The 25,876-nt window shown below is 42.8% G+C and overlaps 1 protein-coding gene across 1 annotated transcript in view; it reads right to left on the bottom strand.

Moving 5' to 3' along the window:
• Nucleotides 1-25,476, bottom strand: part of cntnap3 (contactin associated protein family member 3) — a 128,902-nt gene extending 103,426 nt beyond the window's left edge. The window contains exon 1 of the mRNA XM_088336283.1: nucleotides 25,309-25,476. Within this exon, the coding sequence (XP_088192409.1) occupies nucleotides 25,309-25,390 (82 nt within the window). The 5' untranslated portion in view covers nucleotides 25,391-25,476. The remainder of the gene's footprint in view (nucleotides 1-25,308) is intronic.
• Between the last annotated feature and the right edge of the window lie 400 nt (nucleotides 25,477-25,876).

The raw sequence follows: 25,876 nt of genomic DNA, 5'->3' as shown, positions 1-25,876 counted from the left end.
GAGCCGTATTGACTTAAACAAAAACTTATATTTTGAATAAAGTAAAATTAGGTTGGGCGTTTCCACAAATGTTCTCTGTAAGTTAAATGGTAGTCAGCATATACAGCTGGTGGTCCAATATGGCTCCTTCAACATTTCGGGTTGCCAACCGGGACTAGGTGAAGCCTACACTGTGGGACTCTCTTATCTGTTATCAAGACCAGGAATAACTAAAGCTCACCACTAACACAGTCATGACATTTAAAAACTATATTCCAAAGATGGAGACTTCATTCCTTTAATAGTAATAATCATAATACATATATTTTGCAAAGGTCAACCATTTTAATTGTGTGCAATTCAAATGAATGATTATAAAATAAATCTTGAATTTGCTGCAAGTGCTCCAGTAAAATACATCATCCCTAGTAAAGGCCAAAGAGATACAACTCATTTACTGGAATTCATGGTTCACAGATCCCTTAACCGCATGGTGTGTCGGGGCACCAATGAGGACGTAACTCTAGACAGCCTTCCCCACTGTTGACGGTCCCTGGCCGGTTGTTGGGTCGTGGCGAAGTTGGCACCAGTCCATTCCTTAATGTTGATGGCCCATTTCTTTTTCTGTCTTGCTCTCTTCCTGCCACGCTGGACTGTGCCCTGGAGAATTATCTTGATCAGTCCTGATGGATCTTGTGACGTGACCATACTAATGGAGTTTCCGTCTGCGCACAGTTGACCACAGTTCTTCGTAGGGTCCAATGTGCCCTCTCATGGTGTTGCGCACCGTTTAGTTTGTCACAGTAGCTGATACCTAGAAGTTTCCTGTAGCATCGCATCTCCATGGACGAGATTTGCTTTTCCTGTGAGAGTCCATGTCTCGCAAGCATAGAAGAAGATGGAAGCAGCCAGTGCTTGCATGAGCCTGATCTTTGATTTCACTAATATGTTCTTGTCCCTCTAGATGACTTTAAGTCGGGCAAATGCAGCTTTGGTTGGAGCTTTCCTGGCCATAATTTCTGGTTCTGACCCCTCTTCTGATACGACAGCTCCAAGATATTTAAATTTTGTGACAGGTTTTTGCTCCTTGTGGTTGATGGTGATGTTTGTGGTGATACCGTGAGGATTGTTGGTCATTACTGGAATTACGGTATCAATTTTGTATAAGTAAAGTCCAATAAGTACCGTAAATTCCGGACTATAGAGCGCACCTGATTATAAGCCGCACCCTCCACATTTTAAGAGGAAAATCGATTTTGTACTTACACAAGCCGCACCTGTATATAAGACGCATGCGCCCACATTAAAAAATGTAACACAAACACAAAATTAACCCAGACCCGACTTTAAGTCCCGCGATTGTAACTGAATATCCTTTATTAAAGTACACAGTCCAAAAATCACAGCCGGCAAAATGAACGGAAAATGATACCGGTACTTAAGGTTTGATGCAGACCGGCAGAGTCCGGGTCCCGTTGAAAGTAATCCAAAGAAAAAAGTGTATATTTCCAAAGGTAAAGGTGGGAAAAATATATATCCAATATTGTCCGCCGTGTCCACAAACACTCACCTTTACCGGTCCCCACTTCCCGTCAGCCCGCGTTTGTTACGCCCCTTCTTTTTAATTCGCCCGTCCAAAACATATCAGAATAAGTGTCTGAAATAAATACATTACAAAAATTTACAGTTGCAAATACATATTATTCATGGTTACACATATTTACAAAGAAAGACGATACACCGAGAGTGTCATGGAACAGAACAAGGACTCGGATCCAATAGCGTCAGTTAAAGGCTTTATTGTGACAAGATTCGGTGGAGCAGGCTTGGGACGTCGAGCCTTGGCAGTGGAAAGCCTCTTGGGACGATATGGCAACTCCGTGGTGATAACGCGTGGCGAAACGTAGCAGGTAAGTCGGTGGCCGGGACGGAAGAGTAGATCGTAAACTTTTAACAGACAGGGGTCAGGCAACGAGAATCAGACTTGGAATATACATGGACTTGTGGTACCTTGAATGTTGGAGGTTAACTCAGGAAATGAGGAAGACACTCGAACGTCCATCTCTGGACGCTGACAGCTTATGTAGTAGACTTCCACCAATCAAGAGATCGCGTTCCAGCACACCAGCTGATTACCTCAGGTGACTCCGGTTAGGTAATCACGACAGAACCCCCCCCTCAAGGGACGGCTCCAGAAGTCCCCCAGGGAAAAAATAAAAATAAATCCAAACACGTCACATGGCAACACCGGTAATCCAAGGGAAAAAAAATCACAGGCCAGTTACAAATAATTCCCCAAAACCCAAAATACATCACCAATAATCCAAAAATCGAGGGCCCAGAGGTCGTCCGATGAACCCTCAGAATTCTTCCGAGTGGATAGAGGCCCCTTCGTCCGCATCTGAAGGGGTGGTAGCGGGTGGGTCTGCCGGTGGAAGAGCAGCAGCGTCGGACCTACGACGACGACCACGGCGTGGTGCTGGTTGGTCAGGATGCAGTTGATGGAATTCTGCCACAAGAGATCGGTCCAGGATCTGCCTGCTGGGAATCCATGATCTCTCCTCCGGACCATATCCCTCCCAATCGACCAAGTACTGGAAGCCCCGACCCCTGCGTCGGGAGCGGAGCAGGCGGCGCACTGTATAGATAGGCTCCCCGTCCAAGGAGCGTGGAGCTGGGGGAGGAGGTGGAATGGGTGCCAACGGACTCTGGCTGACGGGCTTGATTCGGGAAACATGAAACGTGGGGTGCACTCTCATAGATCTTGGTAGACGGAGACGGACTGCTGAGGAGTTGATAATTTTTACTATAGGAAATGGGCCAAGATACCGAGGAGCCAGTTTCCTCGACTCAACCTTCAGTGGAAGATCAGCTGATGCGAGCCACACCTTCTGGCCCACCTGGTACTTCGGAGCAGGACTCCTCCGTCGGTTAGCCCCAACGGCATGAGTCTTGCTTGCCCGAAGGAGTGTGGCCCGAGCACGAGCCCAAGTTCGCCGACAGCGACGTGCATTCGCCGTAGCTGACGGGCAGTTTACTTCCTCTTCTTGACTAGGGAACATAGGGGGTTGGTACCCATACACACACTGGAAGGGGGACATTCCAGTGGATGAGCTAACCAAGGAATTGTGAGCATATTCCACCCATGCCAATTGCCGAGCCCAGGACAACGGTTCACTAGAGACCATGCAGCGAAGTGCCGTTTCCAAATCTTGGTTCACTCGTTCAGACTGACCATTGGATTGAGGGTGGAACCCTGATGAGAGGCTGACAGAGGCACCCAACAGACGACAGAACTCCTTCCAAAACGCGGATGAGAACTGGGGACCACGGTCAGAAACAATGTCCAGAGGGATGCCATGGAGGCGGAACACATGCTGCTGGACTATCAATGCAGTTTCCTTGGCGGAGGGGAGCTTCGGTAGTGCCACGAAATGGACCATCTTACTGAACCGGTCCACGATAGTTAGTACAGTCGTCATCCCCTCGGATACTGGTAACCCCGTCACAAAGTCCAAGGAGATGTGGGACCATGGGCGGCGGGGAACCGGAAGTGGATGTAACAGACCGGCCGGACGTTGGTGGGATGTTTTGTTCTGGGCGCACACTTGACAGGCGGAGACGTATTCCCTAACGTCCTTGGCCATGGTAGGCCACCAGAAGCGTCGGGACAAGAAACTGTGAGTCCGAGCCGACCCCGGATGGCAAGAAAAGTGAGAATTGTGCCCCCATTGGAGGACCTCGGACCGTAAGGGTTCGGAGACGAATAGTCGACCCTCGGGACAGGAGCTGGGACCCGCCTGATCGGGTATCGCCTCTCTGACTCGGGACTCGATATCCCAGGAGACTGCTGCCACCATACAGGAAGCTGGAAGGACCGTTGCGGGACCCTGAGGTGTGTCATTGGAACTCTGGAATTGTCGGGACAGCGCGTCGGGTTTCACATTCCGAGATCCGGGTCTGTAGGACAGAGTGAAGTTAAAGCGGGTGAAAAACAGGGCCCAACGTGACTGGCGAGGATTGAGCCGCTTGGCCGATCTAATATATTCTAAGTTCTTGTGGTCAGTCCAAACTATGAACGGCACCGTTACCCCCTCCAACCAATGCCGCCATTCCTCCAGGGCTAGCTTGACGGCCAACAACTCACGATCCCCCACGTCGTAGTTGCGTTCGGCCGGGGACAACCGCCGGGAAAAGAAGGCGCACGGGTGCATTTTCTGGTCCTTGTCCGACCGCTGGGACAGGACAGCACCCACTCCCACATCTGAGGCGTCCACCTCCACTACCAGTTGGCGTGCAGGGTCCGGTACCTGGAGTATGGGGGCCGTAGAGAAATGGGTTTTTAGACGGTTGAAAGCTGCATTAGCCTCGGAAGACCACCGAAATGGCTCTCTAGGACTGGTAAGAAGCGTGAGGGGAGCTGCCACCGAACTGTAGTTCCTGATGAACCTCCGGTAGAAATTGGCAAAACCAAGGAATTGTTGGAGTTTTTTCCGAGACTCAGGGACAGGCCAAGAGGTGACTGCTGATACCTTGGCAGGATCCATCTGAAGGGTCCCCTCCGCCACGATGTAGCCCAGGAACGAGACTGTCTTGGCGTGAAACTCGCACTTCTCTGCCTTAACAAATAAAGAGTTCTCTAGGAGACGACGGAGAACCAGCTGGACATGTTTTCGGTGTTCATCGAGGGACTTTGAGAAAATCAAGATATCGTCCAGATACACAAAAACAAAACGATTAAGCACATCTCGTAAAATGTCATTTACCAAAGATTGGAAAACAGCTGGAGCATTGGTTAATCCGAACGGCATTACCAGATACTCGTAGTGACCGTTGGGTGTGTTGAATGCCGTCTTCCATTCATCACCCTCCCGGATTCGGACTAAGTGGTAGGCGTTGCGCAGATCAAGTTTAGTGAAGACCGTGGCCCCCTGTAGAAGCTCAAATGCAGAGGCAAGCAGAGGCAAGGGATAGCGATTTTTAACCGTGATTTCATTAAGGCCCCGATAATCTATACAGGGCCGGAGTGACCCGTCCTTTTTTCCCACAAAGAAGAACCCCGCCCCAGCAGGAGAAGAGGAGGGTCGAATGATACCAGCCGCCAAGGCATCGGAAATGTACTCCTCCATGGCCTTCCTCTCGGGAATGGACAAGGAGTAGAGGCGGCCCCGAGGAGGAGCAGACCCCGGCAGGAGATCAATTGCGCAGTCATAAGGTCTATGAGGGGGCAAGGAAGAGGCCTTAGCTTTACTGAAGACCTCCCGTAGGTGGTGGTAACAGGCTGGGACCTTGGACAGATTGGGTGGAGCCCTCGTGGAAACAGGATGATTTGGGTAAGGAGCGGCTTGCAGACAGGTTTGGTGACAGTCCATGCCCCATTCAAGTATCGACCCAGTGCGCCAGTCGAAATGGGGGTTGTGTTGCACCAACCAAGGATGACCCAGGACAAGGGGTTGGTTAGGGGAGTGAAGTAAGTGAAATCGGATCTTCTCTCTGTGATTTCCAGACAACTGTAGTTCAATGGGTTCCGTTATTTGAGATACGGTGCCTAATAGGTGGCCATCCAAAGCCCGAGCTGATACCGGGTTAGGAAGGGTTTCAACAGGTATCCCCATCTTGTGTGCGAGTGACAAATCCAGGATATTTGTTTCGGCGCCAGAATCGATGAGGGCATGGAAGGGTTGAGATGTACCGGAAATAATGAGATTTGCCCGGAGAACAGGTCTATCAGTCTTGGGGGACGATAATAAAGCTGAGCTCAATCGGATGTCCCCTATATCCGACGAGCGTTGGCTTTTAACGGGCAATTGACCACCCTATGTCCCTGGCCGCCGCAGTAATAACATAGCCGTTCGGTACGCCTTCGCTGGCGTTCTTCGACGGAGAGAAAGGTGCGGTCCACCTCCATCATCTCATGAGGTGCGGTAGAATTGGTTGGGGGGTTCGGTATCTTACTAATGTCTTGACTTTGCCGGGTGATGGGTTGTCTGGGATCTTCTCTCTCTCTGCGTCTTGCCTGAACCCTACGGTCGATCCGGGCGGTCAGTTCGATAGCATTGTCAAGAGTTACCGGAGGAGCGTGGGAAACCAATTCGTCTTTGATATAACCGGACAAGCTATGGAGGTAGGCGTCGACCAGCGCCTCTTCGTTCCAGTGACTCTGGGCTGCTAGTGTGCGAAAGTCAATGGCATAGTCGGCAATGGAGCGTCTCCCCTGGCGAATGTTCAAGATTGAACGAGCAGCATCGACTGATGAGGCTCCAGAATCAAAAACTTTAATCATTTCCTGGCTAAGCAAATTAAAAGAGGTGCATGCTGTCGCCCCTCGTTCGTATTCTGCCGTTCCCCAAAGGCGGGCTCTGCCAGTCAGATGATTTATCACAAAAGCCACCTTCGCCTTTTCGTTCACAAAGGCTCGCGGTTGTAGATCAAAAATTAGTCGGCAATTTATAAGAAAGGGGCGGATCTGGGCGGGCTCTCCACTGAATCTCTCTGGCGAACCTACTCGTGGTTCAACACTGCCGACCTGATCAGAAAGGGGCGGAACTGGATCTCGTGCTCGTGTTGCCGGGGAAGCTTCGTACTGTTCAAAAAAATCTTGGTGACGTTGTACTTGCCGGACTAGTGTGGATACGTCGTGGACGATTTGTTGTATTGCGCCTTCGGTGTGTTGTAGGCGCTGTAGCGCGGATTCCTGTTCGGCATTTCCGCATCTCTCAGAGGTGGGACGAACTGTCGCTGGATCCATGCTTTGGTTCGAGTGTTCTGTCATGGAACAGAACAAGGACTCGGATCCAATAGCGTCAGTTAAAGGCTTTATTGTGACAAGATTCGGTGGAGCAGGCTTGGGACGTCGAGCCTTGGCAGTGGAAAGCCTCTTGGGACGATATGGCAACTCCGTGGTGATAACGCGTGGCGAAACGTAGCAGGTAAGTCGGTGGCCGGGACGGAAGAGTAGATCGTAAACTTTTAACAGACAGGGGTCAGGCAACGAGAATCAGACTTGGAATATACATGGACTTGTGGTACCTTGAATGTTGGAGGTTAACTCAGGAAATGAGGAAGACACTCGAACGTCCATCTCTGGACGCTGACAGCTTATGTAGTAGACTTCCACCAATCAAGAGATCGCGTTCCAGCACACCAGCTGATTACCTCAGGTGACTCCGGTTAGGTAATCACGACAGAGAGAGTTTTCAAAGCTTTAATAATAATAATAATAATATAACTTTCATCCCAAACGGTGCCTAACAGGGCAGTTAATGGTAGCAACACGCTAGCAATACGCTCGCAACACAGTAAACGGGTCTGTTAAAAAAACATACCGTACTTGTAAAAATCACGGTAAACCGTCCTCATCTTCCTCCTTACAACTGAAGCCATCAAAGTCGTCTTCCTCAGTGTCGGGAAGAAACAGTGTCATATAGACGTCGTCCCACGCTCCCGCAGCCTCACTCGCGCTGTCACTGTCACTGGTGTGCCCTCCTCTCCGTCACGCAGCTGACCGGCTTTTCGGAACCCGTTGGTGATGGTGGATTTTTTAATGCTGCCCCACGCTGTCAGGATCCACTGGCAGGCTTGCGAAAAAGTTGCCTTTCGCATGCGGCCAGTTTTAGTGAAGTTGCAGTCTTCCTCTGCGCATATATTCCAGCGGTCTAAATCTTACTTTTTGTACTCGAGTGCCGCTGGCGGCCGTTAGAAAAATTACATAAATTGGCCGCATCACTGAATAAGCCGCTGGGTTGAAAGTTTGGGGAAAAAGTAGCGGCTTATAGTCCGGAATATACGGTAAACGTTTATTTTGCTTAGATGTACTTGTCCTTAGCTATCTGTATATTAGCTACATGCATCCAAACAAGTCACTCATCCATATCCAGATGCAGTGGTGGGCCATGCATTTCAGACCTAGGCCTTCAGTGATGGCCTTTAATGATGTGTTGTTTGTGAACAAACGGGCTCTTGGTAGTGAATGACAGGAGTCGGCTCTCTTCCGAACAAGTGCCGGTTCCATTTTAGAAGCCCTTTTTCATTGTGAGTGGTCAATATGCGTGCTTTCTCTTCCAGGGATTCTCTGTTGTTGATTTAATTTTTTCGGAGTGTGAAAAGGTTAAAGTTGTTCTGTATGTTAACTTTTTTTGTAAATCTGTAAATATTTGAATTTACGTTCCCTGTGTTTTCAGGGATAATGTATTTTATGTAATAAATTTAAAGTTTATTTTATGTTTCATAGTACATTTGTTATTGCACTGAAAATTCAACGTTTCTAGTCAATATTTTCTTGTGTGTTTTTTTTTCAGAGATTTTGAGTTGCTAGACATTAAAGTGGCATGGCATAAAAAAGTTCAAAGTGTTAATGACTCAAGAATTCATTGTCGTGTGAAAATAGAAATGCTATTATAATTTAGTAGAATAATAGCTTTTAGACTTTGGTTTTTACCGGACCCTAGCTGAAGTTTCCTTACGTCTGCAAGAAGGCCATGATATCTTTTAGGCCAGCAGAGAAGCATTGGAGGCCATGATGACCCACCATCATCCAGAATGCTACATTTTTGTTCAGTTCCATTTACTTCAAAGTTGGTAAAAGTCACGAAGCAGTTGAGGTAAATTTGAGTAATGAATAAAATAAATACGCATTCAAGCTAAATGAATCTGCCTAGAACCTGAGACTTCTACAGGCACAATTAAACTACCCCAACACACACAATTTAGGCAAGCGAGAGGGAGGGAGAGCTCAACTCATTGTCCACTTTACAATTTTTGAATAACAAAGAGCCCGGAGAGTCCAGGACGGAGGCGGGGACCCTGAATACAGATGAGCTCCATCCATCTCACCAACAAACACACACTCACAAGTTCTTGCACTTTAGCGCTCTTTAGCGCCTAAAAGAAAAGTCCCACAGTGCTTTGCTCCTCTTTTGGGTTCATTCCAATCACGTCGGAATGTTGTTGTGGTGATCGCACTCAGGCAGAAAACATCAATGCACAGCTTCTAACATAAATACAGAACACACTTTAATCTTTGCGTGAAAAAAAATAAAAAGTATATAGTTTTATACAAGAATAACGCTAGGAAAAAAAACTGGGTGATGTGCATCATTTGAGGCTTCCTTAAAAACTTGTTGAATATTTTCTCTATTAAGTATGTGTTAACGATGCCTAACCGAATTATTTTTCACGGTGTTAATCTGCTTTTATCTTACTTATATCAGAGTGGTCCGGGGTGGAACACATGACTTTTGAGGAATGGGGGCGCCCTAGAGAGTGAAGTCATGATCGTCCCTGCAGCTTTCTTTTTCATGTTTGTCAGTTAAGCATGAAAATGGCAAAAGTAAGAAAAGGCCTGCTCTCGTAGAAGCCAAACGCCAAACCAAACCCCAGACCCCCAAACGATGAAAGAAGATTTTATCAGAGCATGTGTAAGAAAAACACGTACTTGCACGAATAACATGAATGAACACATTTCTATTCTATAGCACATGAATAACCTATATTTTATGTTGACAATATCTGTGTATCATTTGCCCTCATGTAGGTTTTAGATCAGGGGATGATGACTTTACTTGACCAACCGAACCTGCAATGACGACACAAGCCAGGAGATGGCGGCAGAGAGTAACAAAGTTCCAAATTCCATACAGCTCTTAATGTGATTAGAGGTCAAGCTTCTCTCGCGTTTTTCTTTTTTTTTTTTAATTCGTGGTGAATCTACACAACATTCACTTACTTTTACTTCAGTAATTGTTTAAATAAAGATAATACTTGCTAAACAATTTAACTCAAAATCACTAAATCTGAAGAAATCTTCCTTCTCGATGTTAGGGCAAAAGACACTCGGCTTCCTCCTCCCTCACATCAAACTTCCTTTCTGCATCTTGCCAATAGCTTACAAGCTTTTTAAACTTTTTGTTTTTTTTTGCTTTTTGCCCAAATCTTTGACTATTTGCAGCTTTTGATATGAAAAAAAATTTGCGCCATTTTGTTCAGTTATGCATTCTATCGCTACATGTCGACGAAATGCGCACTTCAGCACCAAACCAGTGCACACTTGATTTGAGGGACTCGGCCATTAATAAACCTGCAAAGTTCAGCCAAAACACATAGTTTGGCACTGAAGTACGCACAGCCGGAGTAAAGCTTCCTGTTTACTTAAAGCTTCGGGTTTATTTCAGGCTTGTTTATCAAATCAAGTTAATCCATTGGGTTTGGGCGGATTCGGGTTTATATACCCGCGACTCAGGTCCGGTCGGGCTAAATTTTTTAGGCCCAATCTTACCTCCAATACAGATAAAGTGTCATGATGTCGAAGATGGATCCATATGTAGAGAAGCCAGAGACAGGTGTGCTCAACAAGGAATTATATTTATTGACAAAAACCAGGAACAGCAAACAGTAACAAGCACAACTAGAAAACTGTCAAAACCATAAACAAAAAAACAAACGTGACCAGATAGTCTGCTGTTTCCATGTCAGGTTTTCTTTTTCAGGTAGTGTGAAATGGCAATGTCACCTGATCGTGACGTAAAGCTATTATTCTTAAATCTTCAATTTGCATGAATATAATTATTTTTGAAAAAAGGAAAATGGGCTCATCATTTATGTTTAAATGAATAATAAAGACTATTTTCCAAAGAGTAATCTGAAATGACGAAACCAAGAAAATGTCAACTACGTGGCCTTAGCATCTTCTTTTTTTTGCAGGGGCGGGTGAATTTGCAAATCTTTTCCATTGCTCGTGTTCCGGCTCCCAGTTTCCTTTGAGTGCGGTTAAGAAGGGTTAATACATCACCACGGCAACATGAAACAACCCCAATCGCCATTAGCGCCAAGAGCTAATCTAGCTCTTAGCTTCGGATTCTTCCTCACATCATTTACATTCCCTGAGTGTAGATGGAACAAGCTGATTAAGACTGTTGCATTATTCAACCGTAGCCTTGGTGTGTGCATGTCCATGTGTGTGTTTTTGTACGTTCATGTGTCTGTATGTGTATATGTGTGTGGCCGATGCGTTAATTGATTAATTAAAATTCAGAGGCGCTAACAAACAGCCCGAAGGTGAAGACACGGTGTGGGACTGCTCGCCTTCTCGTTTCATTAGCACCGCGTTAGCGCAAAATTAGCGAGCGGGGAGGCAGGGGCAAAAAAAAGAGAGTGGGAGGAAAAAAATATGCAATTACTGCCACAAGCTACTCACTCCAAACGCTCACATAGTAGTTCAACAAGCTTTTCACCTCAACAAAGGTCTTTCATTTATTATTTTTCTTTGGCAACCTTGGTTTGGCTGAACCCTTTCCCAGAATGCTCCGTTACAACATGACGTGAGTAAAAATAGTGTGATGATGAGTTAAAATGTAATGCCTTTACCTTTATTGTATACAATTGTAATGGCATACTTGTTAAGATCTGGCGCTCTCATAGCTGCAGTCTCTGTTCTATTCCCGTTGCATCCATTCATCCATTATCTGCACCGATTTTCCTCAGTCGGCTCGCGGGAGTGCTAAAGCCCATCCCAGCTATCGTCGGACAGTGGGCAGGGGACCTCCTGGACTGGCTGGCAACCAGTTCAGAGACATACAACTCACTCGCTCATTTTCACCTAGGGAAACTTTAACCTGACAAGCATGGTTTTTTTGGAACGTGGGAGGGAACCAGAGCGCTCAGAAGAAAACCCACGCAAGTACGGGGAGGACATGCAAACTCCACACAGGAAGGCTGGCAGCTGACCTCAGAACTCTGCTAACCACTTATCCACCGTGCCGCCCCCTTTTTATCTAATGCTGAGCTAATGATGTCAGCTTTATTTGTCGACCCATCAATCCTCGCTCACTTATAGTAATATATTACCGTAAAACCTTGGGTTTTTTGTGGTGAATAAAATGTGTGTGTAAGCAGAAAATAAGGCACCTTTTGTCTCTGTGCGGCCCACAGCCTGATGATTGCTGACCATCGCTATATACAATACTTATCTATCTATCTATCTACTGTGCTGTACATTCAATGCCAAGTATGTTATGTTGACAAGCTTATTTTACTGTTTAATACATTTGTTATTATCCACATACTGTGGACTGAGTAGTCTCCAATGAGAGTGTTATTACAGTAGGAACTACACCTAACATCTGAACTACAAAGTAGCTTATTTAAGGTTGGTTGCTTCTAGTGATACTTCGACATCATTTGTCTTTTGAAGAGCAATGTAAATAAACAATTAAATATGGCTTGAAAAGGCATTGAATTCTATTAAGATGTGTCATTATGCACTGGGTGCTATTTACTTTCTGTGTGTATGTTATTATAGTGAAAAGCAAGGAGTAATTATCTCACAAATGCCTTTAATGAACATCATTAGAAAAGAATGGTTGCTACAATGGTTCTCAGTTATCCATTTGTTTTCCTATTAGCATTCCACATGATGTGTTTCTTAAATGTAATTTATCTTTCACCATTTGCCAGCATGTTTAAAAACGAGCTTAACGAGAAAAACAACGCATTTGTATTTGTCTTACAATACCATCAGTGTGCGGAAGCACTGTCAACAATTGCACACTGTCTGAGAATAATGAGATTTGTCAAAATAGCAAATAACCCGCCAAAAAGCCCTACTGCTTTTCCTGGCAGAGAGGAAATTGTTTATAACACTGATGAAACAAGACAAACTGGTATGTGAAATTTTCCTATCATATTATATAATTTGTTTTTTATGGTTTTTGGTCTGCACTAAAGCTATAGGAAAACACTTCAGAGGGTCATCAACACAGCCCAGAGAATCGTTGGTTGCTTTCTACCCAGTCTGGAGGACATTGCCTGCTCTCGCTACCTCAGCAGAGCAAAAAAGATCATCAAGGACTTTTCTCACCCCGGCCACCACCTCTTTGACCTGCTGCCTTATTACACTTATTACACTGAAGAAATTACCAATTTTTTGTTGATTTGCACCTAATACCAACTGTTTTTTCAGAGGCATACTTCTCTTTCACTCGACAACCGCCACAACTCGTTTGCCGAGATTGGTGCGAGAGAGAGAGAGAGAGAGAGAGAGAGAGAGAGAGAGAGAGAGATCATACTTTTAAAAAAAGCAAGTGAAAAGACAAGTTAAGGTAAAACTGAGGAGAGAAAAAAGGAGATAGAGGTGAAGAGACAAACTAGTAAAAAAGTATAAGGAAAATAACATTCAGAGCTAGAGAACATAAAGAGAGGAATTCACAGATGGAGAAAGGGAGAGAAAGACAGAGAATGAGAGATAGCAAGAGAGAGAGAGAGAGAGAGAGAGAGAGAGAGAGAGAGTCACGAAACGGAACGGGAAGCAGGAAGTAGGAACTCATTTGCGTAGACGTCCTCACACTTTAATTGAGAAAGAAAAGTCCAAAACACAAACGGACTAGACCAAAAAACAAAATGGGTCAAACGCAGGCAAAACTACAAACTAGGCATTTCTAGAATTAAACAGAACTTGCAGGAATCTTTCAGAATGTTACACCGAAGTGAAACAAAGTCCAACAAGCACAACAAGTATAACCAAGCATAAACCATTTTTCAACAACGATCTGGGAAAGCGCAGTTCAAAAGGGAACGTTTAAGTAACCACAGGAGTAATCAGAAAATGCGAGTCAGCCGGTGTCAATGAGCGGTGCCAGCGGGGCGCCATGGCAACCGTGCAGAACCTGACATTTTGTATGTTTTAGAATCTGAGTAGCCCTTTAAGCCAGGTGAAATAACACATAGAAGTTAGTGGATTATACCATTATACCAAAATCTAAGTCATTATTTATGTGTTTCTTATTGTGTGGGGGATGATTCTATATTTATAAATTGGCAACAAGAAACCAATCATGCAAATGTCCATTTTTTATCACCACGAGTGTACAAAATTGTTTAAAGAATTAAACAGTCTCTTTCCAGTAGACTTGCACTTAGTACCAAATAGTACCCCCTGTTTTTATGCGCATTGAAAAGCTCTCAATTATTACATCGGAGCAACACTTCATTTTTGTGTCTTCTCTGTTGATTTAAATGATTGATTTGATACATTTTTGCTAGTTACCTGATATAATCATTTATCTCATTTCCTTGAGTAACGATGTGTACCGTACATGACTGGCTCATTATCGTCTTGTGTCATGCAGCAATCCGTTAATGCAATCACGTGGTAAGAAAATTGGCTTAGCATCGGGAAAGCCAACACACACAAAAGGGGGAAAATACTGTCAACATGTATTTGTGACACAAACTACGGCTATGAAATGGCTTAAAATCCATGTAATATAATTCTGCTGAAAAAAACAGATGGAAGCCCCCAATACAAGCCTCTGTGCCCCAACTTCCACACACATAAACACTCAAGCGCATTCAGTGGAGTGAGTCGGTGACTGAGGTAGAAGGAAAAATAATAGAAACTGTCACTAGGGCTATGAGGAACAACTGTGGGAATTCCATCGGGTCCCAAAAATGTGCGGGGAAAAATATTGGGGCAGTTGCAATTTCAGTAGTAAACAGACTCCCACCAAGGTCATATAAATAAAGTCGAATAGTAGGTAATGCATTTGATACGAGTAACTATTTCTGGAAAATAGTTGTCTTCTTTTAGGTAGGAGAATTTTCAGAACTAAAATGTGGTTGACACACAAGCCAATCTTGGCTACCTCGAGTTGACAGCAGTTAAAACAGAAACCTTGAAGGGTCGAATCTAGACAATATATTATTTTTGAAACAAATGTCAGCTCTCATAAAAACCTAAATCGGGGGTCTTAAACTCAATTGACTTGGGTGCTACATGAGCTTGGTGAGGTTGGGCAAAATCAGGTTTTCACAACTATTAAGAATTTGTCCTCAAATATCTTTTTGAAAAATGGTACACGGAAAAAAAATCCAAAACATTTTAAAAACACCAAGAATTAATATAATGATCAATCCATTCATAATAAATGAATCCGTAATTTGTGTGTGTTACGTTAAAGAGACAGTGTGCATTATTTGACCATCATACTGTAAGTCGCTGTATTGTGTCATGCAAGAACGGAAAAAAAAACTGCAACGTTTTCTCATTTTTTGCCCAGCCTATTGCAAAGACAGAAAAAATAGCGAAGGAAAAGGTAATGAAAAAAAAGTAAAAAACGAAATGTTTAAAAAAGTGGAAAAATAAAAAGAGAAAATGCATTAAAAAAAGAGGGAAAAGAGAAAAAGTCAAAGAAAACGAAGATTGGAAAAAATAGATAAAGAAAAGAAAAAGGAAACAATAGTGAGAAAATAAAAAATAGCAAGAAAAAAATAAAATAGAATTAAAAAGACTGAATTTCTTGTTTTGGGGAGGTGCCTGTAAAAGCAAGATGGCTGGCATTAATGTCAGCTCCCTTTAGGTTAGGCTGATATGTAAATAAATGCGAATTTTAAAACGATTCGAATTTAAAAACATGTGAGTTTAAATGGTAGTTAGTACATTTAAACATTGAATTCTAAAAAAGGACAATTCTTCTGAGCCAAAGAGAAAAAAAATTCTGAATGAATTATGCTGGCGTATGACAGCATTCAAATGGCCCGGCCACAATTACCCAATAGCCACATTTGCTGACTCATAACTACAAATGAATCGGCAACCGCCTTTAGAATCAAGAGGGGCTGTTGTTAAGTTCTCAAGCCCTTTGTGGGCCAATGAAAATGGCATTTCCAAGGGAAAAAGAGCATAAAATAGTTTGTGGTTTTTACCAATGAAGACATGATGAATAGCCGACGGCTGTCTTAGAGGTCGTTCTTCTTATCTGGATCATGTCCTGGTCCGGAGCAAACGTTTCCTTCGCCATCTCACCCTGACTGATAAAATAATCTAAGCCTTTGCTGACTTAATAAATCCACATTCATCCCTCTTGACCTTGACTCACGCTTTTCATGGCCGCACTTATTTCCATAAGTGAATCTGAAGAGAAAGTATGAGCACAAAGCAAACAGGCTCCAGTGCCTCTCTGTTGTTTTGTCCAACTGAAGGACGCTTGATGATGAGCTGCAAGGTTTAATGGAGGGAAGCTAATGTTCCCCTCAAGCTTCCTCGGTTTAAACAAGCGACTTTAAGAGGAGCTTGACTTTCTGCCTTGAGCGTGCTGGTAATTACTCTCAAGTGCAGGGGAGGAAAACATGGCTGGAGGATGCCGTCGTTCTTTGTCCCAAGAGACAGTCTAAGGCTTACATTGGTGGCACCTTCCGAGCTGATCCTTTAGATCTCCATCCTTCTACAAAACCGCAATCGGAAGCCTTCTGCCATACGGCGTTACACTATGGTGTGCTTGAGTGTAATCAACACAGCCCAGAAGATCATTGCCTGCTCTCTGCCTAGTCTGGAGGGCATTGCCAACTTGCAATAAAGCAGCAGAGCCACCAACATCATGAGGGATTCTTCCCACCCACGCCACCACTACTTTGACTGGCTTGGTAGGTGCTACAGGTTCCTTAAAACAAGGACAAACAGGCTCACAGAGAGTTTCTTGAATTTAAATGATCTGCATTTATATAGCGCTTTTCAAGTCAATGAAGACTTCCCAAGGCGCTTTACAATGTGCTTCACATTTACCCATTCACACACACTCACACACCAATAGCGGCCGTGCAGCCATGCAAGGCGCCAACCTGCTTATTGGGGGCATTAGGGGTTCAGTGTCTTACCCAAGGACACAGCGAACATGTAAGACGGAGGAGCCGGGATTCGAACCTGTGATCTCTTGATCCCAAGACGAGCGCTCTTCCTCCTGAGCTAATGCCGCCCCTAGTGCCGTGACCACCCTAAACAAGTGCGCAAAACTGTGAAAATATATTTCTTGCGACTTATTTGGGAAATGTTCTTACTGCTAATGTTATTGCACTACTTTTCCTTACACTATTGTTAGCATGCACTATTCTTTCCATGCACTTTAATCATAACTTGGGCCAATCTCTGAGCTTTAGTGTGAGGCTCCTGTGCACCGTGGCACTGTTGACTGATTGGGCACACTTGGATTTAATAGATTTCTAGTGAGTGTGTGTGTGTATTTAAGGAAAGCTTTGATTGACTTTCCTTATGGGTTTTTTGAATGACCATGCCGAACCGCACTGCTCACAAAAAGCCCTTCAGGTCTCTTTGCTTTAGTAAGACTTTATGTTTAATCCAGTCTTGCCTTTTTATGGACTGTGATTTTGTTAAAAGTTGTTCTATTCCCTTCCTCTTCTGAATGCTTTTTGTCACTTCCCCGATCCTTATTAAAGACTGCCACCTGACGCATGTGTCCGCACATGAATCTTTACAACTACCTTGTAAATATTTTTACCTATTTTTTTCTGACAGTCTTTTATCTTATTTTTTTAAGACTTTATTACATGTTTACTCTAGTGTGCTATGTCCAAACTCTCTCATTAATTGGCTCACACACCACTAAATGGGAAGCTAAATAACCTAAATGCCCAAACAATTCACCCTCCAAGTCCATTTTTACATCAAATTACAGTATTTTTTCCCAGAGTCAATCACAACATCCATCTGGCTATTGCCATGTCAAAGGGTTTATTGTTCACGGATCCCCTGACTGCCAGGGTCGCCGAAGCACCAATTCCTGTGGTGTGTACTGGTACAGCCTGGCAGTGCCCATTCCTCTCCAGGTCGTTTTTGACATAGTGGTTTGCTCCCCCACATGGTATACATGGTTACCAGCAACAGGAGAACCCTCTGATCTGACTCAGATACAGCACCTTCATCATTTGGTTGCTGTTTTTATTCCGTGTCAGATGAACCGGACCTCAGCATGGGCAGCAGCATGAGATTGAATACTGATACTAAAGAAAACGACAATACGCAATATTTGACCGATGGACTTTGCTGTATTGTGTGGTGCGACTGAAAATGAGTGCTACAAAGCACAAAGAAGAATACAAACTATGGAGACTGAAAGTGACCAAATTGCAGCACTTTTTTTTTTCAACAGCGTTTTTCAAGGTGTCTGGGTAACCGTAGCAGCAAGATGGTGGACAATCATGTCAGCTCCCTTTCTGTGAGGCCCATTTTATCTCAAATAATTGCTAATTTCTTGACCAACGGGTATTTTGTAAAATGCGTATTATTCAAATCAAAACTGTTCTTTTTTCAGTTGAAAAGGTTTTTTTTACTACTATGAGGCTCTAAAATAATACACACCGTCCCTTTAGGTTTACCATAGATTTGCAAAATTTGTGGATATATTTACTGTATTTTCACACCCATAAGACGGACATAAAAGCCTCAGATTTTCTTCAAGCTGTCTCTCATGCAGAGCGGCGGACGGAGATCAGCTCGGTGCCCCTAATGTTGGGCGCCCGCTCCTGAGATCGGGAGGTCACAGGACGTTTTCGGGTGAAATCCAATGTTTTTGTCAGATCGTTTACATTTCCAAGTAAATGCAACTTTCATGCGTTTCCTGTGACTTTTAATCGCCTTTTGTTTGATTGCCATCATATCCCGCTTGCGCGAAAGAGGATGCATGCTCAGTAGCCTAGATGGTAAGGCGCCCGCTTTGAGACTGGGAGGTTCGGGTTCGCGCCCCGGCCGAGTCATTCCTAAGACTTAAAAAGTGGTCGGCGGCGCCCTCTCTTGGCTGCGGCTGCATCGGGTCAGATGCAATCGACATTTCGTTCTGTGTACATTGTTACACAGAATGACAATACAAGGAAATTATTATTATTATTATTATTATTATGACGTCGCACACAATGCATTGTTAGCAAAAGTGCTCATGGATGCTCATGCCGTAGCCTATATAGCAATTTTAGTTATTTTTCTCCTGAAGGCTGAAGAGAGTTGTTCCCCCAAATATGAATTAAATCCAAAACCTTATTTTTCCTCCATTGAATGTTTTCTGTGTTTCCGTCCGCTGTGGTCTATCGATTTCTATGTTACGTGGAACAACATGGAAACCGAGCAGCGAGAGAATTTAAGATTAATGAATCGGAGGTTCGCAAGTTGAAGGAAGCTGAAAACCCAGACAAGTTTTTATCCGTGTGTTTTACTCTGTAATCATTACTTAAATAAACCACAAACTCAGTTTTGCTACCACTTTATGTTTAAATACGCACACTTGTATACTTGTCAGTGTTCTGCCGAAAAATGACCCAACTTCGTGACTAAAACGTCTTTATATCCAATTTTTACGGGAATGCAATAGAACAGTAAAGCACGTGGCATTTACACCTTGTATGCACGAGGGGAAACATTTCATGCAAACCCAGGATGTGCCTCTCGTAGTGTTAAATCCTGAAAATAGAAATAGAGCCAACTACAGAGACTTTTACACGATGCGCCCTACAATGGCTTAAGTCACACAAAAAAAAACACTACAAAATCCAAAAGAAGCTCTCCTCAATTAGCCCAGTATGGAAATCTCATCATAAAATTATAATAATAACTTAACGCTGGTGAAAATTTAGCTCTTGAAGGTAATTTCACTTGGCAACATGGTAGATGGTGATTATAATAGACCTACCAAAATATCCTCGAGAAGCCCTTTCTGAAAAAACAGGATGTGGTCCATTTCTGTGAGAAGTTAGACTCAAAGATAAAGAGTGGTGATTTTACAGCTTCTGCCTTTTAAACAGAATACAGTGGGCCAATATTTGAAAGCTATCGAATACATTTCTGTTGTCTGCTGTTTCATTACAATGAATTGTTGTGGGCATTTATGATTACCAATCATTTTCGTTTCAATTCTTTGAAAGACAATCAGGCAGACCTTGGCTCTCATTTGGTATTAGGAGAGTGTTCCTGTCCCCATCGTCGGCTTCACGCCTTCGCGTCGTAGGCGATTATTACTTTGACTTGTGCGCCGAGCAAACAGCTTTTAACCTCTACAGCAGGCGGCGGTCATTCTCTATCGTCTGTCACCTCGGGCGGCAGCTTTCTGCTATTAAAATCCCAGATGGAAATAAGAGGGGAACTCCGGAGGAAGGAGCGAGCGATATAGCGAGGCATGCTGGTGACCGTCGGCATGCAAATGAGTGCAGCGTGCGGCGCCATTATCTGTCATTAGGCTGGGATTAAAGTCGTTTGCTCTTGTCAGGCGGGATCTGTCAGTGGGATGGGGTTGAGATGAAATGCAGAGGGAAAAGGAAAATCATACATGATGATGATGACGCTAGGCACGCAAATAGTGTGTGTCTGTGTGTGTGCACAAAAGTGTGAATGGCTCAAGCCTTCAGTTGCAACCTCGCCAATTGATGCTTGATAATCACTCAGCTGTGAGATTGGATCTTCACGCTATCCCACACATAGTCTTTGAGCTTTGTCCAAAACTAGAACTTTGCAGTTTATCGGGTTTTATTGTTTTGTTTTGTTTTTACATTTTATGAATGGATATCAATATGACAATGTTTGCCTACAGAATGCTAAAATCAATTTTGGGTGAGAACTATGAATCATTTCAACAGTCTCTCAGTTCTGAATTTTCATCCCTTTTTGTACTCCCTCATTTGGATCCTGACACAGTTATTCAACTATTCCAGTGTATTTTTTTAAACACAAGTTTTCTGCATTGAGAGGAAGTACAAGTTGCGTCTGATTGGCAGAAAACTTTGCTCATTTGAGATATTATTTTTCTTAAAAGTGGGTGGTTGTAGGGCAGGAGGTGGTGAGTGACTTCATTTTAATCATGGCAGTTTTTTTGTTAGCTTTGCATGAAAATGGTGAAAGTAAGAAAAGGGCTGTGTTAACTGCAGTTCAACTACCAACCCAAAACCCCAAAAAGAAATGCTTATTCGAGCACCTTTAAGAAATGCACATACTTGCATGTGCAACATAAGAAACTTGACAGAGGTTGCAATGATGGCGCAAGCCAGACGACGGCGTCTGCAAATAAAAAAAAGTCCTAAATTCCATTCAGTCCTTTAAATTGACAATGTGTATTTTTTGACTACTATTTGTATTGCAACCGAAAACGAGTGTTCAAAAGCAACCGATAGAGTACAAAGTATGAAGACTCAAAATGACTAAGCAAAACCATTTTTCTTCTTTTTTTGCCAGCCTTTCTTGAGATTTCTTTTAGGGTACACATAGCAGCATGATGGCGGACGATTATGTCAGTTTCCTCAAGGTGATCTTCATGTTATAGAAAGTAAAAACAAATTTCTCAACCCACAAGTGTTTTAAACAACTGCTCCTTTATATGATAGTTCATGATTTTTGCTTACTATTTACATCATTATTGTTTATTTTGATGTTTTAAACCACTAAGAGGTGCTAAAAAATACACATCCTTTCAGTTCACGATATAATAGAAAAAATAATCAAAATTTATTATACAATACAATACATTATTATTCATGTTCTATCAGATTGTCCTCACTAGGGTTTTTCAGGTCCGCTCAAGCCCATCCCAGCTGTCTAGGGTGACCGTCTCAGCCAGTCCAGGGAACCTAGGGCTAACAATTAACACGTTCACTCATACCTAAGGACAATTTGGACCTGCCAATCAACCGGCGTGTTTTGGGGAAGTGGGCGCAAACCGGAGCACCAAGAAGAAGAAAAAAAGTGTTTCCCAACCATTTAAGACAAGGGACACTTTTTTTAATTACAAAATATTTTTAAATCAATTCCTGGCACCATTTTCATGATTTTTTTAAAGGTTAAATTATTATGTTGCCTAAAATGACAATATTAGGTTTTTGTGCTCACTGTGGATCAAAGGGTAATACTTAGGGTTATTCATTTTGGTCAGTCATTTGAGCTGTAATTTTGCATATAAATGTAATTTTACCATCCATCGACGGAAGCACAGGCAGAAGATGCAAACTCCACACAGGAGGTTCGATCTCATGACCTCAAAACTGTGCTGCAGAGGCGCTAACCACTGCGCCGCCGTGCTGCCCGGTAATTTTACGTGTTTTACTAAATTATTATTTTCTTTTTTTTTTAAATAAAAGATAAGATAACAAAAGGATACTGCAAATGGACAAAAAATATTCACTATTCAAACTTTTTGAGATAAAATAGAATAATTACCTTTTATAATAATTTGTAGGATTTTAACTTTATTTGAATTATTTTGCAGTACTTTACTTTCAGTGCAATGTTAAACAACTTCTTGAAACTAAATAAGTCATTAAATATTTTCCCTTGTTCTAACTCAAAATACAGGTAATTAGTGTATAAAAAGAAAAATAGTAATCTGCCGCCACCCACTGATATGGATGAGTTTTAGGTTACCTTGCTGATTACTGGAATAAAGTAGATATACTGAACAATGGCATAAATTTTTTGAAAGATCAAATTGGGCAATATACAGCGACACACTAGACAAGCTGTAACGCACACTTGTGTGCCCGGGTCGCTGGTTGAAGAACGTTGTTCTTGGGATATTTTGGATTAATTAATTAAAATAATTCAAGTCAACGCCATATCTTTTGATATTTAAACTTGAAATTTAGAGTAATTTTCTGTGTCATTTATATGTATTTAAATTGTATCATCAACATTTCCAGGCTGCTTCAGGTTTATTCGCCGTTGAGAGGCCGTAGGTCACAATTTTGTGCGTTTAATTTACGCCTCCGTGTGGTTTATTTTCGTAGTGCCACAATCGTATCCCCGTACATGAAACACGCAAACATATGGAGATGTGACAGGATTATCATCTTCTTCAACATCATCACCACCTAATCTAGTGTATCGGATATCCGTAATCCACATGTTCATACATGCATCAAAGTGTGTTATGATTATAGTCGAACCAAAAAGAGGGAACATCAAACGATGTGACGAATATGAAAAAAATGGTTGTAATCTTTCTTAATTTAGAACAATGTGTCAAACTCATGGCCCGTGGGCCAAATGTGGCCCGCCACATAATTTTATGTGACCCGCGAGACTGCTGAAAGAAGCAGAAACATGAGTGCCGCGTCATGACTTGCAGTTTTAAATATGTCCACTGGATCTTGCCAAACCCATGTGCCACTCGCAAAGCACCTTCTGTCGCTGAATTAGCTGACCACCCGCAAGAATGTCTTTTCTACTATGTGGGCCCCTTGAGCTAAAATCAGTGATGGCTTTGCCCAGTGGTACAACATTTAATCTACTCAACAAACAAAACTGACACCAGCTTCTCAAAAACGAAGATCTATTCTAAGCCCAGTTAAAATATGATTACCAAAATACAGACTTTCAGATTACAACAAATTGCAAGATATTGATACGTTAAAGTGTGTTCTGATAAATAATGTAATGGAGCTCTAAGATTTAAGACCTTTTTCCAAAAACAGACTGTTTAGCATGTCTGCCTCGCTGTTCTTGAGGTCCCGCGTTCAATTCCAGCTGCAGTAATCCCTTGCTATATTGCAGTTTACTTATCAAGGTTTTCCTACTTGACGGATATTCAGGGTGCATTGTGTTCTTCCTTCTGATCGGCTAAACTATCGCCCGCCCTTTTCTGCTTGTGTCTTTCTGTGCGTCAATGCCATCTGGATTGTACACATATGTAAAACACCTTGACAAACATAGATTTTGTTGCTTGTTCTTCTTAATGCGCAAATCTCTTTCAACTTCAAGTTTTTCTAAAAGTCATCATCTCAACAAAATTCCCAGGACCAACAAAAGCACTGGTGGCCGGGTCAAAAAGGCAGAGGAAGATGCTTTCTATCACTAACAAAGTTGAACTTCTCGACCTGCTTAACTTTCTCTGGGACCTTATGAGGCTCTTTAGCACTCCATAGTGACTCTGGAGCTTTTCCAAAAATGTTTGATATGGGAAAAATATATGGTGGCTGTAAAAGGGCAAACAGGACACATTCTTAACATTTTCCAAAGAATATAAATAGATACAGTATGTGTTTCCGTCCTTATAAAGCTTATATAAATTGTTTCCTTTTTTTGCGGCTCCAGACATATTAGGGACGTGGGGTTGTCCTGATATGTTTCTTTTAACATTTTGGGTTGCCGACACGAAAGTAAATGCAGTTTTCTATAAAATCCACATGATAGCGACAAAGTATTGTGTGGAGTAAACTAGATCGTTTCCTTAATGCAGTTGTGCATTAAAAATAGTATTTTTACAATTATAATTTGACTGTACAGAATTTGTTTGTAAAAAAAAAAGTTCATAAAATAGAGTACTTTTATTTGTTAAACAAATGCCCAGTAAATTGTGTTTGCTCTTCGGTTTCAATGCATAATATTTATTAAATAGTATTTCATAAATAAATAAAGGTTTCTACATTACGGGGACCTTTTTGGAATGTAACCCCGTGAAAAACAAGGGACTATGTAGCAGCCTACATGTGAGGAGTTTGCATCACCCCCGTACTACCCTGCCTAAGTAGGTTTTCTTCGGGCACTCGGGTTTTCTCCCACATTCCAAAAACATGCATGGTAGGTCAATTGTCCCCATGTATTGGTGTGCGTGTGAATGGTGGTGTGTCTCAGTGTGTATTGCAATTGGCTGGGATCGGCTCTGGAAGCCCTGCGACCCTGTAGAATAATCAGTGCAGAAAATGGATGGATTGATTTGTCAAAAAATATAGTTGTCCTTACTTGGTTGTTTTTATTTATGTACTTTTTAAAAATATTATATTTGTGTTTATTTGCTAGCTTGCAGGCAGAAGGTAAATCACATTTTTGGGGTCCATTTTCTCACGCGAAGCTTGCCATCTGTGACTAATTTTTTTGCTGTCTATGCTGCCCCTTAGCGGTCACCAAGGCAACACATGAACTCAAACAAAAACAGCCTTTATGTGTTTTGTCTTCCGACAGAGCTCACACACTTAGAAATGATGAACAAGAAGATGAAACAGATGGAGGAGCAAGAGAAGGAGGCTGACGACACATTTTCACACTCAGGAAAAGGAAGAGGAGATATCAAATAAATCCCTTGGGTGCAAAGAAGAAACAGAAGAAGAGAACAAATGACGTCCTAGATGCCTTCAACTTTTTTGTTCATTATTTCTGTTTTGACAAGCCACCTCTTGACCCTCTGGAGGATGACTCACTGCATGGGTGAAGATGACAAGCATTTTATAGCTGAATTAATTCGTCAAATCTTTCTTCAGTTAATTTGGGTACATGACAAACACCTAAAATAAGCAAGTCCAACATTTATAAGATAACTTTCCCCTCAATCAGTTTACACTTTGAAATCCCTTTCATGCTTAGTTGCGCATGCAAGACAGCAAACCGGACGCAAAAACAGGCATGCACAAGTTTGCGCCGCTGAGCAATCACTGTTAAGTGGACTGAGCCTCGAAATCTGCGCACGTTTCCAAGAGCGCTCCGCAGCCCCCAGCTCTCTCTGCAGCCGCAACACCGTTTTCCCCGGAGGGCAAAACAAAAAGAACGGGAATAAGTCAAGAAATCAAAGCATGAACGCTCACCCTGTGCTAGAGTCCTGGCACAAAACAGCAACCGGAGTGCAAACAAACAAATCCACAAGCTTCTGTGTCGAAGTGCAGCCATCCTGATGTCGGGACCACCAGGGTGGTGTGCAACCTTCTATCAGCGCCTTGCGCTCCACCTCTTCTCTTGGTGATGTGAGTGAGCGCTGAATCGCTGAAGAGAGAGATGTGAGGAATAGAGAAGGGAGGGGAGTTAAGAGAGAGAGAGAGAGAGAGAGAGAGAGAGAGAGAGAGAGAGAGAGAGAGCGAGAGAGAGAGAGAGAGAGAGAGAGAGAGAGACAGTGAGAAAGAGGGAGTGAGAGAGAATCAGAGAGAGAGATAGGTAGGGAGTGGGTGATAGATCATACTTTAAAAGGCCAAAGAAAAGACAAGTTAAGGTATGACAGGTGAGAGTAAGAAAAAAAGAGAGGTGAAGAATAGGACAATCGCTCCAGAGTAAAAGGAAACGCATATACAAAGCTAAACAGCCAGAAAAGGTGAGAAGCAGAGAGAGAAAGAGTGGGAAACTAACAGAGAGAGAGGGAGAGATCATACTTTTTAAAAGTAA

This window comes from Urocampus carinirostris, chromosome 1 (genome assembly GCF_059441175.1).
Source record: "Urocampus carinirostris isolate Australia breed hairy pipefish chromosome 1, RoL_Ucar_1.0, whole genome shotgun sequence".
NCBI classification, from domain to species: domain Eukaryota; kingdom Metazoa; phylum Chordata; class Actinopteri; order Syngnathiformes; family Syngnathidae; genus Urocampus; species Urocampus carinirostris.
The sequence above is the reverse complement of the archived record's forward strand: the minus strand, read 5'-3'. Positions and strand labels throughout refer to the sequence as shown.